The sequence below is a fragment of the Gopherus evgoodei genome, chromosome 6, assembly GCF_007399415.2.
Source record: "Gopherus evgoodei ecotype Sinaloan lineage chromosome 6, rGopEvg1_v1.p, whole genome shotgun sequence".
Taxonomy (NCBI): domain Eukaryota; kingdom Metazoa; phylum Chordata; order Testudines; family Testudinidae; genus Gopherus; species Gopherus evgoodei.
The window spans coordinates 122,115,769-122,130,981 of record NC_044327.1 but is presented as its reverse complement, the minus strand read 5'-3'; the positions used below and the strand labels follow the sequence as shown (position 1 = coordinate 122,130,981).

The following is a 15,213-nucleotide window of genomic DNA, read 5'->3' as shown; positions in this document are numbered from 1 at the left end:
GACACATTCCCAATGTAAATGAGGAAAGATTAGATAATAGAATAATTTTAATCTTTTTCCATTGGAAAAAAAATGTAAAGAAAAGGCCTGCTGGGAAAATTATATAGAATACTTGATTTGTATTCCCCTGAGGAGGACCGTTGCAAATAGGAATCTCTTTGATGTATTTTTTAGAGGAATTCATTAAGTAGAAAGGCTTCTGAAAATGTCTGTATTTAAAGAAGTCCAACGGAGATGTTCACACATGAAAGGACTGGTATCTGTGTGTGAAATGGTTCTTGAATGAGGGTTTGTTGGTACACACTTAGAATTGCCCCTATCCTCCAGGTGGAGCAGAGGCTCCTGCCACCTGTTGCATCTGTCATAAAGGTTTAGACTGTCAGTTTTTGAAGGAGGGACTGACTTGATTTTGTAGCCTGTAGCACAAAAGGGGACTTGATCCGTGATTGGGGACCCTGCTTGCTACTGTAATAGAAATAGAAAATATTAATTTTCTCATGAGTGGTGTAACAATGAGTTATACAGATTATCTCAAATGAGTGCCAATAAAATCTTTATTCATATATTCTGTACATCACATGTTGACGGGAAAATATTTTAGAAACGCTTTGAAGTTCAGCATTTTTTCTACATTGATGGTAGTTTTCATTTCCTCTCCCTGTGAAAATAGACTCTCTGAATACTATGAATCCAACTGTAATGGGGGAGAGAAATCATAGTTAGAACATTTTAGAAACCACTAAAATACTTTTTCTGTTTATAACTGCGATCTTATCAGCCTCACAATATGTGATGTTTCAGTACTGATGGTGTGCTTGTAAAGCCTGATATTCAGAGCTTGTGTGGTGTATTGCATTATAGAAACCTCTGTCTTTTTGATGGTTAAAGCACCTGGCTGTACATGTGAAAGGTTGACAAGATATTTGTCTCTTATCTTTGTTACTGATCCAGAATAAAATATATTGCCTGGCCTAAGCCTTGGACTAATGTGATGTTTTGGGGACATTTGGAGCAAAGAAGGAAGTATTTTTGTGGCAAATCAACTTAAAAAAATAAAATGAGATTGGTGCCTGTTTTGAAGCTGATGAATGGCTTGGAATGTTAGAATTGGGCCCAGCAGAGATGGCTGAGGGCAAATCAGGCAGTCAGAGGTGGACGATAAACACGTTTATCACATGGTTCTACAATTGATCGTATGGATATCATTGTCATGTCTCCATAACGTTACAACCCCGATGAGCTCCCACTCCTGGATGATTACCAGGCCGCTGTACTGCAGACTTTGGGTCCCATGTGCTCTTGGCTGGGCAGGTATAGGTGCTGTCTCTCTGGCTCTGGGATTATAGGCACACCCCACCCAGGTGCAGACTCTGTGTCTCAAACCTCTCTTGGTGGTGGGGACGCTGCAGTCTGATTGCCTAGGCCCTGAAACTAGTGCTGGCTCTTCCAAGCCTCTACATTAGATGTTGCACACTCTGACTGAAGCTGTGGACCAGATGCTTTACTGTTTCTGTTTTTGAGATGTGCATGACAGTGCAAGTAACACACAGACTCTGAAAAAGCATATCTAAACACATGCACCCACGCATGTGGTACAAATAGAAAAAACATACGAGACTTATGAAGCCACGAAAAAATAATAAACTGCAATGCAAAAATCTTCCTCCAGTGTCCTCACCACTCTGAGAGCCCTTTGGGTTTGAGTGAGTCTTTTCAGGATCCCAGGATTGTCCTCTCTTCCTGCTCAGTCTTGCCTTTTTGTTGTGGTTGGTGAGAAAGAGTTAGTAAGAGCAGATGCTTTTCTTCAGGTAACTTTCCAGTTCCCCTCTGTCATGTGACCATCCTGGTCAGCCTCAAAAGCCCCCTCAGGCAATCAAGGTCACCTGTCAGGTGATCTGTCCCTTGGTTCCTTTCCATCTGAAGTTCAGATTGGGGGGGGGGAAATGATTTCCTGCAGCTTGGCCACCCTCTTTAGCATACACATTGTGTTGCCAGGGCTGTCGTTCAATCTTAATGCCTTGCTGAGTGTCCTGTAGCACTTACCAAACAGGGCGGGTGATCTTGACACAGTCCTCGTCAGGAAATGGCTAATTCAATGGACACGATGATGTACTGACGCAGAAAATTCAAAAATCATTCAGAATTCATAAGTTGTAGATAGATTTCCCAAACAGTCATGCTTAACTTAGAGGGTGTCAGGGTTTTTCGAGTAGGTAACCCTTTCTGTTCAGATTTATCTACTCTGTGAAAAAAGGCCTTAGTAATAGAATCATAGATAGCAGAGCTGGAAAGGCATGTCACATGCTGAGGAGTCAATTCTGCTGTTTCTAAAGTGACCACGAAAAGAGATGACACTTGACGGTTTTCTTTGGCAACTGCAGTTTGATCAAATGGCTGTGAGATTGTTATTTGAGAGGTCAGTACTGGGTCACTACCTTGGGTGAGATATACTGAAGCCAGTTTTAGATTATAAAGGTAAGGGGAGAAATAAGCATGAGAGACCAAGACTATGAATGGGGTTAGCAGAATTCGATTTATTCTTAAGCATTTTTATTGATTTAAATATCTACAGTTGTGGGAAATTATGGGGGGATCAGACAATAGGGGAGCCAGACAATAATTATTTAATGATAGTAGATGTTGAGATTCAAAGATCTAAAGCTTTGTTTCTGTTCAAACATATTGTCACATCGCATGTCAAAATATACAAAATAAATATCCTTAAGTCAAACTGTAGTGCTCAAGCAGCATTTTTCTTTACCTATAGTAAATTTCAGCCATTGTTGAGGGAAATACTTTTTCATCAGTGTGTGGGTGTACAATGAAACTGACACTTACAGACATTTACTGCTAAAAATCTAATCCTTCCAAACCTAGATACGAGTTATAATCCTGGCTCTGCCACTGACTACTATGTGAGGCCATGGGCATGTCTCTCAGCCTCTCTGAGCCTTACTTTCCTTGTCTGTGAAATGGAACTGTGTAACAAAGTGGGAATTTTTGTAATATTTTTAAAGCCTCCTATATCTGCCTCAGTTTCCCCTGTATGTTGCATGGCTACCCCGTGGCAGGAGGAAGAAATTAAGTTTGCTGTCACGGCAAACTAAAAGATATAAGTGTGTGTCCCCTCCTTGTATGGGTGGAATGAAGAGTTGTTAAGCAACTGGTTGAAATTGACCCAGATCAACAAGGGATCCAGAGAAACAATTCAAGCTCCAAGGACTAATGGACTTTGCCTCTCAGCAGGGAAGCTGAGCAAAGACCCTAGCTTGAGAACAGAAGTCTGAGGGCTTGTCTACACTGGCAACATTAAAGGAGGAGGCTCTGTGTGCTGCTCTCGCCTGCAAGCACAATCCCCGCAGCTCCCATTAGCTGCAGTTCTCAGATTGAGATTGAGATTCTTGAGACCCAGGTTCCAGTCCTGCTTCTGCCACTGACTTATTGGGGGACTCTGATCTCCCCAGCTCTGTGCCTTAATTAATCTATCTATAAAATGGTGGTAGTGATACCCTTTGTGAAGCACTTTGGGATCTACTGGTTGAATGCACTATATAAGACTGAGCAGTTATTGTTATTACCGTAGCAAATAAAAAGCCACACTTAATACTTCTCGCAAGCATAGTGACCATCAAAGAAATATCAACCATAGGGAGACTTCTGCAGTGCTGTCCGGGTGTGAGGTGGGGCTTGGTGACTTTCTGAAAATGCAGATAGGCTTCTGAGTTTCAAGCCAATAATGTTGCTGTTAAGTTCTGTTAGCTAGCTGCCCTTTTAGAGTGTGTTTGTGCCCGCAGGCCTGGTTATTTCTGTGGGGCTTGCAGGGTGTATTAGACTGGGGACTTGCAAGGCTATTTTGTAGGTCAGGATTCCTGCCTGGACTGAGTGCCACTCCACCTCCATTGTCCCTTGTGGGTGTTGTGTCTCATCTCCCACAATGCATTCCCAACCTGCTAAGTGTAGGTTTGCACAATTTAGAGAGGCAGCTGAAAGAAAGAGGTGGGGAGAGTGAGGGCTTTGAGGTGCAGTTCTTTTTGTATATGGGGGAAGGCTGGGAAGCTGGAAGAAGGTTTAATTTCTTTTGGCGTAAGACAGCAAGGGATCATTCATGGAAGGAGGGATGGATTTAGATGTCACCTGAGATCAGTTTGGTGTGAGACAGGGAGAAGGAGCAGAGAACCCTTGCCACAGTGATCATGTTCCGGGGCTAGTGGCAGAGCCTTCCTGCAGTCAAGAGATTAATGCATATTATTAAATTAATTTCCTCATAACAGAAATCCTGTATGGTTCAGGGCTTCAGCTGCTTCTCTAAATTGTGCAAACCTACATTTATCAGTAGTGGGAGGTGTCTGACTTCAGCCGGCCTGCAGGAGTCAGGAAGGAATTCTTTACTCCACTGACATCATTTGTTTCTTTCTTTCTTTGCATCAGGGATTGGTCACAGCTGGAGATGGGACCCTGGCTATGGGCGACCAATGCTCTGAGGTGGTACAAAGAATCCTCTGTCTCGAGTGCCTGGCTGGTGTGCCTTGCCCACATGCTCAGGGTCACCATGATCATTGATTTGGGGTTGGGAAGGAATTTCCCCCCTGGTCAGATTGGCAGGGATCTGGTGGATTTTTTGGGGGGGAGGGGTGGGGGGAGGTATCTGACTTCCTCTGCAGCTTGGGATGTAGACTGCCTGCTAGGATCATCTGGGCAGCTCCCAGTTAATCAGTTCCCTGCCACTGCAGGGGCTTTGGGCACTGCTGGCACCTCGTTCTCGCCTGATCTCTGCCTGTAGCTCACAACAGTTTAATTTCCTGAGGGCTGAAATGCTTTGGCCTAAATCTTGGGGCTCAACAAAGGGGTATTTGGGTGGAATTGCGGCCTTGTGTGGTACAGGCAGTCAGACTAGATCTAATGGTCCCGTCTAGCCTTAAGATCTATGAAACTTGCAGTGAAGTCTGCTTTATCTGATCGCTGCTGAACCCTTTTTTTTATTTTGAGGGTCCAATTAGAGTATTTTTTTTTTTTTTTAGTAACTTTATTTGTGTATTCTTTCAGCGTTCACACCTTCTTGCTGCCAGGATCATTCATGAGGTTTTGTGATGACACAGCTTGTCCTTTAACCCCCACGTAGAGAATAAATTGAAGTTAGTTCTTATCCTTACATATTACATATGCATACAGCAGAGATAAGATTTATAGGAGTCACAGTTAGTAGACAAATTGATTTAGTAAAAGTTAAAGCAATTATTTTTATATTTATTATTTGTCTTATTAGTTCATTGCATTTGGCCCATATTTCCTCCCATAATTCAGATGTTAATTTAATATAGGCAATACGTCCCTCCATTTCTCTTAATTCTTTTATTTTGGTCAATCACATTTCTATAGCTGGTATTTATTTAGGTAGCCACAGGCTTCAGTTTGGCAAGGTACCTGGGTGTATGCCTAACTTTAGGCATTGACGTCAGGGGGACTATTCATGTGCGTAAAGTTAGTCACTTGCAGAAATACCTTGTTTAATTGGCTGCAGTCACAAAAATTCAATCTGGACATTTTCCTAACAACATAGTGATAGATATTTGGGGGATACCAAATACACAATAATATAATTTAATAAAAGTTTCTCTTTATGGCATTCCCTCCAGCACTTCGATGTGTATTTGTGTCTTATTTTTTGTTTTGTAAAACTGGTATTCAAAAACTGGTGTTTTATTAGAACATCAGCAGCTCATTAATAGTGAAAATTGGGTTAAGCTCAGCTTTATATGCTGAATATCTCCACTCCCATGCTGTGGGGGGTGGGAAAGAGAATTCTTTTTCTTGTCTGTGATATCCTGCATATACTTCCTGGTTTGCTGAAGTTATCCCAGAATGTGACCCCACAAACATCAGTAGGATTGCCACCTGTGCAATCCATGGTTTTTAAAGACTTCTAAAGCCATTGCTAATGGAATGTAGATTTCCTCTCTTTGGCACTTGTCTAACTGCAGGTGTAGACCTAAAAGATCATGTTCTCACCTGCAGCCTTAGCCTTAGGATGCTGTAGCCTCAGTCACAGACTCATAGAATATGAGGGTTGGAAGAGACCTCAGGAGGTCATCTAGTCCAACCCCCTGCTCAAAGCAAGACCAACCCCAACTAAATCATCCCATCCAGGGCTTTGTCAAGCCGGGCCTTAAAAAATTCTAAGGATGGAGACTCCATCACCTCCCTAGGTAACCCATTCCGGTGCTTCACCACCCTCCTAGTGAAATAGTGTTTCCTAATAGCCAAGCTAGACCTCTCCCACTGCAACTTGAGACCATTGTTCCTTGTTCTGTCATTTGCCACCACTGAGAGCAGCCGAGCTCCATCCTCTTTGGAACTCCCCTTCAGGTAGTTGGAGGCTGCTATCAAATCTCCCCTCACTCTTCTCTTCTGTGGACTAAATAAGCCCAGTTCCCTCAGCCTCTCCTCGTAAGTCATGTGCCCCAGCCTCCTAATCATTTTCATTGCCATCCGCAGGACTCTCTCAACTTTGTCCACATCCTTTCTGTAGTGGGGGGCCCAAAACTGGACATAGTACTCCAGATGTGGCCTCACCGGATTAATGTGCTTAGTGTGGCCATGTGCACTCGACTTTATACAATCTGTTTTAGAAAACCGGTTTATATAAAATCAGAATAATCCTGTAGTGTAGACATACCCTTACACTAGTCTAGCTCATTTCCCTTTTTATACCAGAATAAGCACATTTCCGAATAGAGGGGAATAACCACTTCCCTCGATCTGCTGGCAATGCTCCTACTGATGCAACCCAATATGCTGTTAACCTTCTTGACAAAAAGGGCACACTGCTAACTCATATCCGGATTCTCGTCCACTGTAATCCGCAGGTCCTTTTCTGCAGAACTACCACTTAGCCAGTTGGTGCCCAGCCTGTAGCAGAGCATGGGATTCTTCCATCCTAAGTGCAGGACTCTGCACTTGTCCTTGTTGAACCTTATCCGATCTTTTGGCCCAATCCTACAATTTGTCTAGGTCACTCTGGACCCTATCGCTACCCTCCAGCATATCTACCTCTCCCCCTAGTTTAGGATAATTCGTGGACTTGCTGAAGGTGCAGTTGATCCCATCGTCCAGCTCATTAATGAAGAAGTTGAACAAAACTGTCCCCAGGACTGACCTCTCTGGAGCACTCTGCTTGATACCGGCTGCCAACTAGACATTGAGCCATTGATCACTACCTGTTGAGCCCAACGATCTAGCCAGCTTTCTATCCACCTTATAGTCCGTTCATCCAATCCATACTTCTTTAACTTGTTGGCAAAAATACTGTGGGAGACCATATCAAAAGCTTTGCTTAAGTCAAGGTATTTCACATCCACCACTTCCCCCATATCCACAGAGCCAGTTGTCTCATTATAGAAGGCAGTCAGGTTGGTCAGGCATGACTTGCCCTTGGTGAATTCATGTTAACTGTTCCTGATCAACCTCCTCTCCTCCAAGTGCTTGAAAATGGTTTCCTTGATGACCTACTCCATGATTTTTCCAGGAACTGAGATGAGGCTGACTAGTCTGTACTTCCCGGGTTTCTTTTTTAAAGATGGGCACTATATTTGCCTTTTTCCAGTCATCTGGGACCTCCCTCGATCACCACGAGTTTTCAGAGATAATGACCAATGGCTCTGCAATCACATCATCCAACCCCTTCAGTACCCTTGAATGCATTGCATCCAGCCCAATGGACTTGTGCATGTCCAGCTTTTCTAAATAGTCTTTAACCTGTTGTTACACCGCTGAGGGCTGCGTACCTTCCCCCCCCCCCCCAGCCTGTGCTGCCCAGGGCAGAGTCTGGGAGCTGACTGTGTCTTTGAAGACCGAGGCAAAAAACCATTGAGTACTTCACCTTTTCCATATCATCCGTCACTAGGTTGCCTTCCCCATTCAGTAAGGGTCCCACACTTTCACGGACCTTCTATTTTTGCTAACATACCTGTAGAAACCCTTCTTGTTACCCTTCACATCCCTTGCTAGCTGCAACTCCAGTTGTGCTTTAGGCTTTCTGATTACACCCCTAAATGCTTGAGCAATTTTTTTATACTCCTCCCTAGTTATCTGTCTGTTTCAACGTATTGTAAACTTCCTTTTTGTGCACACTTGGATATTCACCCCACCAGCTCACAACGCAGCCCCCCAATGCCATCCCTAGAACATAGTTCTTAGAACAGGGGTAGGCAGCCTATGGCACACATGCCTGAAGGTGGCATGCGAGCTGATTTTCAGTGGCACTCAGGTCCAGGGGCCTCTGCATTTTAATTTAATTTTAAATGAAGCTTCTTAGACATTTTTAAAACCTTATTTACTCTACATACAACAATAGTTTAGCTATATATTATAGACATAGATAGAGACCTTCTAAAAACATTAAAATGTATTACTGGTACACAAAACCTTAAATCAGAGTGAATAAATGAAGACTTGGCGCACCACTTCTGAAAGGTTGCCGACCCCTGTCTTAGAACATAGAAGTGAAGTCCACGACTCTTGTCACAGCAAGAGTTGTGTGAACAATGGATTGTTCAGTTTGTTGCCAAGTCCAAAAAATGGGGGAAAAAATTTTATTTTGGATCAAATGAAACATTTTGTTTCCATTTCAAGTTTTTTCCCGTTTATTTTTTTAAAGAAAATCTAAAGGTAATTTTGAAACAAAAAGTCACAATGTCAATAGGAAATGTCAAACTGAAATGCTTTGATTTTTTTCCCAGAATTGTTTTTCAGGGTGTTTTTCTGTTTTTGGGGTCTTTTTTTGAGGGGGAAGTGTTTTTGGTTTTTTACAGAAACAGTTTGGTGAAATAGATACAAATTCACAAAACATTTTGGTTGATCCAAATCTGCATTTTTGTGGGGGAGGGGGCAGAATTTTGGTAGAAAAAGTTCACCCTGCTCTACTCACAGTCTCTTTGTCAGAGAAAAAATGAGATTCTTCTCAGTTCTGTAGATGTCTGCATGCCTCATACTCCCTCACCACTTCACACAGCTGCCACCTTGCTGTACCCAGGTAGTTGGCTCCATAAATGTCTTTATTCCATCCTAGCTTGGCTACCTGACTGTGCATTGTGTCATCCTCACTATTTCTCAGCGGCATTTCCAATAGCCTTCTCCCAAACTACAGAAATTAGCTAAATCCCAGGTAGAGTGACCAGATGTCCTGATTTTACAGGGACAGTCCCGATATTTGGGGCTTTGTCTTATATAGGCACCTATTGCCCCCCTCCCGATTTTTCACACTTGCTGTCTCCTCACCCTAGTCCCAAGTGACATGTGCATAGGAAGTATCTAGTTACCTAAGGGGATTAATGTGTTTGAAAGTCCGAGGGCTCGCTCTGTGTCACCACAGATCCCCATCTGTCATCGGTGGAGACCGCAGCCCCTCCTAACCCATCTCCTTGTAACTTCAGGACTGGTTCATCTCGCTTGTTTGCTTTTCTCTTCTAAGGGCTGAGTCTTCTGCCTCTCTCAGGGTGGGCAATCAGCTCTTCTTTCCAGCATCAGCAATCAAGTCTAAATTGTACTAGCATTTAAGCAAAGTACTGTTTATTTAATGAGTAAAGAACAAACATACTCTCCAGGTACAGGCTATGAAGGCCTTGTTAAAATAGGCTAGAAAACCAAGGACTTGTCTACACACCAAAGTTGTATCCATTTAACTATACTCATTTAGTGTGGGCACACTTGTATAAATGTGCATATTCTTGTATAAAAAGGGAAATGAACTAGACTAGTGTAAGACACCTGCATACCAGTATGACAGCATCCACACTAGAGGTTGTGGTGGTATAACTATATTGCTAAAATATCACCCTCCTAATTGATATAGTTGTGCCATATTAAAAAATGTATCAATCAGGTCTGAGTTCCAAAGGTTAATGACTGGAACCTGTACCCATGTGTATAAGCAGCAGTGTACAGCACACTCTGGTAGTGTGTCTAGTTGGCTCTTAAAGGTAAAGGTGGCTGTCCTGTCTCTTAATTCATGATAGGATGTCAGTGAGCTAAGACTTGAGAAGCCCCAGTTAGTACTTGTGAGATGTCAAAAGCCCTCTTTAACGTGTTAGCTCTTACATCTTTTTTCTAGTGCAAGTGCCTCATTTTATTTTCCAATTTCTAAAAATCCTTAATGGAGGTCAGCATTCTGCACTACATAATCTTTTTTTGCATATTTGCCACTTCAAAGGTCTTTTCAAAGCAACCCTTTTGAAGCCTTCAAAGTCACGAGCGTGCCAAAGATATTTTCCCCTTCTCCCACCACCCTGAAAAAAAATTCCTCTCCAGGCTTTTTTGGGTAAATATGTCTGGTCAAATCAGTTATTCTAGTTTGCTAATGACACTTGTTGCCCCCAACAGTTCCAGAAACCTGCCAATTCTTTGCCATTATAGCAAGTGTAGTGAGGATAAAGACAGCACATTTGGAACAGTTGTTTTACAGAAGAAAATAATGACAGTTTTTCAGTATATTGGGAGGGCGGAGCCTAGATATTTTCAAGGTGTGTGGACAGCTGATGTCTGACTGCCTAAGAAATAAACAGAGAGAGAAGAAAATGCACTGCACAAGTTTATATTTTTTTCCTTTGGTAATTAATGGTACTTAGCACTGACGCAGTACATCATGTTGCTGAATAAACGTTAATTAGTCCTCAAGACAGTAAGGAACATAAGCATTATTATCCTGGTTTTATCGATGGGGAAACTGAGGTATGAAGGGCCACATCCTGCCTGGATTCAAACATCACGCAACCCCATTGTAGTTGGTTGGGTTGCACAGTGTATAAATAAAGGCAGAATTTGGTCTAAAGCTATTAAGTGACGTACCTAAGGCAACAGAGTAAACTGGTGGCAGAGCCATAAATTCTTGAGAATTCTTGGCTCCTACTGCCGTGCCTGCAAGATTTAGACTACACGAACTCTTTAGTATATTAAACTGGCATTTTTCATTAGGATAGCAATTAAGTTGCACTTGACTAAAGCAAGCTGTTTGTTGTTTCTAGGAAGAGTGGGATCACAGCAGCAGTGGGAGTTCAGGATCCCGGCCTAGTTCAGGCTCCAGGCCTGGGTCTGGATCAAGGTCTGACAGCCAAGGGAGAAGCAGCCAGTTCAGTCATTCAACCAAGGTATAAACTGGTAGTGTTTGGTGAAAGCTGATTGAAGAACGCTGAATCATATGCTCCGCTTGCTGTTAATCATGGGCTTATTCTTTTAATGACGTGTGTGTGTGTATGCGCGCGCGCGCGCAAATACTTAACCTGTCTGCATAATGCATGGCCTAACTGCTAAAGGCCTGGTTGGAATGCATCTCTGAGGTGTCTACATTTCAAGAGGCCTTTTTAGTAGTATTGGGTGCTTTAATGCAGGAAAATAAGTTTGCTGCTGGTCAGTTTAGTCTAGAGGGAGAGGGAATTAATTCGTGCTTGAAATCTGGGAATGCTTTAGTTTTGGGATATTATAGAAGTGGTTTAAAAAAGATTTTTGCAGATCACCATTAAAAGCAAAAATGTGCGACCAACCCACTAGTCTAAACATCACAGCACAGAGACTGTTTTGGTCCCAGGCTCAGTTCCTGTCTTGGGGCCTACAGCAGCTGAGAGCGCTGTCAGCTGATTGTGTGCTGCCAAGGTACAGCTGGTGAGGCAGTGTGGTGAAGGCTCTTATCCATGGGAAACCTGCCATGTGATATGCACATAGAATTCACCATGGTACCTAGGATAATCCCGGTATTTAAGTGACTGGGAAGGTCAAAGCTCGGTCGATTGTTTGCATTATTTATGATAATAGAAAGTACAGTGATTTTATATGCAGTACTTATCATGATTGATTGATTTAACTCTTTGTGATTAAATCTAAGTTATTTAAATCAGCAAGCTGAGAACCTTGATTTAAATAATTATTTTTAGTCTTGTTTGCATTTGTATTTTTCAGTTATTTTCCTAAAGAAAGTTTGATTCTCATTGATTGGTACCCATTAATAAAGTTGATTTTCCAACTAAATATAGCCTTGGTGATAAATTTGGTACTGCTTTTTGCTAACCATGATACACTATATTTATACACATTTATTTAAGCAGTTATGTAGCTTAGTATGTATTTATTCACATTCTTAATTTTTGCATTTGTATTATGTTAGAAAATGGTGAATAGTGCAATTCTTACTTATTAGATTTTACTCATGATTTGTGTCAAGCTCTCTTTGGCTGGAAATTGTAATTCAATTAAAGTACACAAAAACATTTTAAAATTTGCTGAATACATTAAACCAACTGATTTATTAAACAAAGGAAGTATTCTCTGTAGTTAGTGAATAGGTCCTGAAGTCCTTCAGTCTTTAGAACTAGTACATCTCATCCTCACAACTAATTTTTATTCATAGATTAGAAGAGGAAAACAAGCTTTCCTGTGTTTTCCAAACCCAATCGATTTCTTAACTTTGAATGAAATATAGTCACTGAACTGAACTAGATGAATAAACTGAAATTAAAAAAATATATTCTCTTTGTACATGCAAAAGGCAGTCATAGCTGGGTTAGCACTTCAACAAACTGGTTCCAGGTGTTTAACCAGTGACTTCAATGGTTTGGCTTTTGTTAAAACTGTGGCAGCAAACAAGGCTGTTGTGGAGAAGCTAAACAAACTGTTTGCATCGGTCTTTACTTCAGAGGATGTGAGGGAGATTCCTATGCCTGAGCCATTCTTTTTAGGTGACAGATCTGAGGGACTATCCCAGATTGAAGTGTCAATAGAGGAGGTTTTGCAGCAGATTGATAAAACAGTAATGTTATTTACCCAAGAGTTCTGAAGAAACTCAAATATGAAATTGCAGAACTACTCACTGGGGTATGTAATCTATCCCTTAAATCAGCCTCTCTACCAGATGACTGGAGGATAGCTAATGTGATGCCAATTTTTTTTAAAAGGACTCCAGAGGCAAACCTGGCAATTACGGGTCAGTAAGCCTAATTTCAGTAAAAATTAGTTTGAAACTATTGTAAAGAACAGAATGATCGGACACATAGACGAACACAATGTGTTGGGGAACAGTCAACATGACTGTTGTAGAGGGGAATCATGCCTCACCAATCCATTAGAATTCTTTGAGGGGACTCAACAAGCATGTGGAGAAAGGGGATCCAGTGGATATAGTGTACTTGAACTTTCAGAAAGCCTTTGATAAGGTCCCTCACTAAAAGCTCTTAAGCAAAGTAAGAATTCATGGGATAAGAGGGAAGGCCCTCTCATGGATCAGTAACTGGTTAAAAGATAGGAAATAAAGGGTAGGAGTAAATGATCAGCTTTCACAGTGCAGAGAGGTCATTAGAGAGGTCCTGGAAGGATCTATGCTAGGGCCAGTGCTGTTCGACATATTCATAAGTGATCTGGAAAAGGAGTCAAGTATCAGAGGGGTAGCCGTGTTAGTCTGAATTTGTAAAAAGCAACAGAGAGTCCTGTGGTACCTTAAAGACTAACAGACGTATTGGAGCATGAGCTTTTGTGGGTGAATACCCACTTTGTCAGATACATGTAATGGAAAAGGGGGTGAACTGTGAGGTGTCAAAGTTTGCAGATGATACAAAATTACTTGAGATCATTAAGACAAAAGCTGACTGCCAAAAGTTAGAAAGGGAAGTCACAAAACTGGATGACTGGGCAACAAAATGGCAGATGAAATTCAGTGTTGATAAGTGCAATCGCAACTATGCACACAAATGATGGGTCTAAATTAGCTGTTACCACTCAAGAAAGAGATTTTGGAGGATCATGGATAGCTCTCTGAAAATATCCAATGTGCAGTGGCAGTAAAAAAAGCTAACAGAATGTTGGGAATCATTAGGAAAGGGATAGATAATAAGACAGAAAATATTATGCCATTGTATAACTCCATGGTACACCCAGCCTTGAATAGTGCAGCTATTCTGGTCCCCTCCATCTCAAAAAAGATGTTTTAGAATTCGAAAAGGTACAGAGAAGGACAATTAAAATGATTGAGGGGTATGGCACATCTTCCATATGAGGAGAAATAAAAAAAACTGCGACCGTTTAGCTTAGAATAGGTCCATCAATGGCTATTAGCCAAGATATGCATGGATAGTATCCCTAGCCTCTGTTTCCAGAGGCTGGGAGTGGATGGCAGGGGATGGGTCACTTGATGATTGTGTGTTCTGTTCATTCCTTCTGGGACACCTAGCATTGGCCACTCTCGAAAGACAGGATACAGGGCTAGATGGACCTTTGGTCTGACCCAGTATGGCCATTCTTATGTTCTTCTATAGAAAAGAGATGACTTAGGGGGGATATGATAGAGCCCTATAAAATCATTAATGGTGTGGAGAGAGTGAATAGGGAAGTGTTATTTATCCCTTCCTATAACGACATAACCAACAGTCACCCAATGAAATTAATAGGCAGCAGGTTTTAAACAAACAAAAGGATGTATTTCTTCACACAGTGCTCAGTCAACTGGTGGAACTGGTTGCCAGGGAATGTTGTGAAGGCCAAAAATAGAACTGAGTTAAAAAAAGATTTAGATAAGTTCATGGAGAATAGATCCATCCATGGCTATTAGCCAAGATCATTAGAGACACAACCCCATAGTTCAGATGTCTCTAAACCTCTGACTGCAAGTAGCTGGGACTGGATGACATGAGCTGGATGACTCAATAACTTCCCTGTTCTGTTCATTCCCTCTGGGGCACCTGGCACTGGCCGCTGTTGGAAGACAGGATACTGGGCTAGATGGACCATTGGTCTTGTCCATTATGGCCATTCTTATGTACTGCTTAATAATATTATTTTAGATAATTTAAATGATTTAATAGATCATAGTAAGTTTTGGCCTTTGACGCAGATTATCATAATTTCATACTAATTTTTTAAAAGAAAATATATCTAAATAAAATTTTAAAATCTGATTATAAAAAAAAGATAAATGTTGATTATCTACTCTGACACTAATGTAACAAAAAGCATTCTGTATTCAGATTGATTTGCTAAGGAATGGAAGGGGAAGAATGATGGAAAAGTTTGTCTCATAAACGGGCAGATTTTCAAAATCCACTTTGTGGGCATTTAAATGTCTCATTTATTTGGGAGAATTTACTGCAATTGTAGGTGTAAATAGTCAGACCCGTAGCTGGTCATTTGCTTGTGCCATCACTATGGTTATGTGGGCACATGTGCTGTGACTGCACACACGTT

General features: G+C 41.5%; 1 protein-coding gene across 12 annotated transcripts in view; it reads left to right on the top strand.

The window, feature by feature from the left end:
• The window catches only part of CTIF (cap binding complex dependent translation initiation factor), a 357,428-nt gene that overhangs the window by 102,406 nt on the left and 239,809 nt on the right, over positions 1-15,213 (top strand). For 9 of the 12 annotated variants that reach the window (XR_004000880.1, XR_004000881.1, XR_004000884.1 and 6 more), the window contains one exon: positions 11,016-11,138. The exons of the other annotated variants lie outside the window; for them this stretch is intronic. Coding sequence is in view for 4 of the 9 variants with exons in the window: in XM_030566171.1 (XP_030422031.1) it covers positions 11,016-11,138 (123 nt within the window). In the remaining 5 variants the exon portion in view is untranslated. The remainder of the gene's footprint in view (positions 1-11,015; positions 11,139-15,213) is intronic. 12 annotated transcript variants of the gene reach the window in all.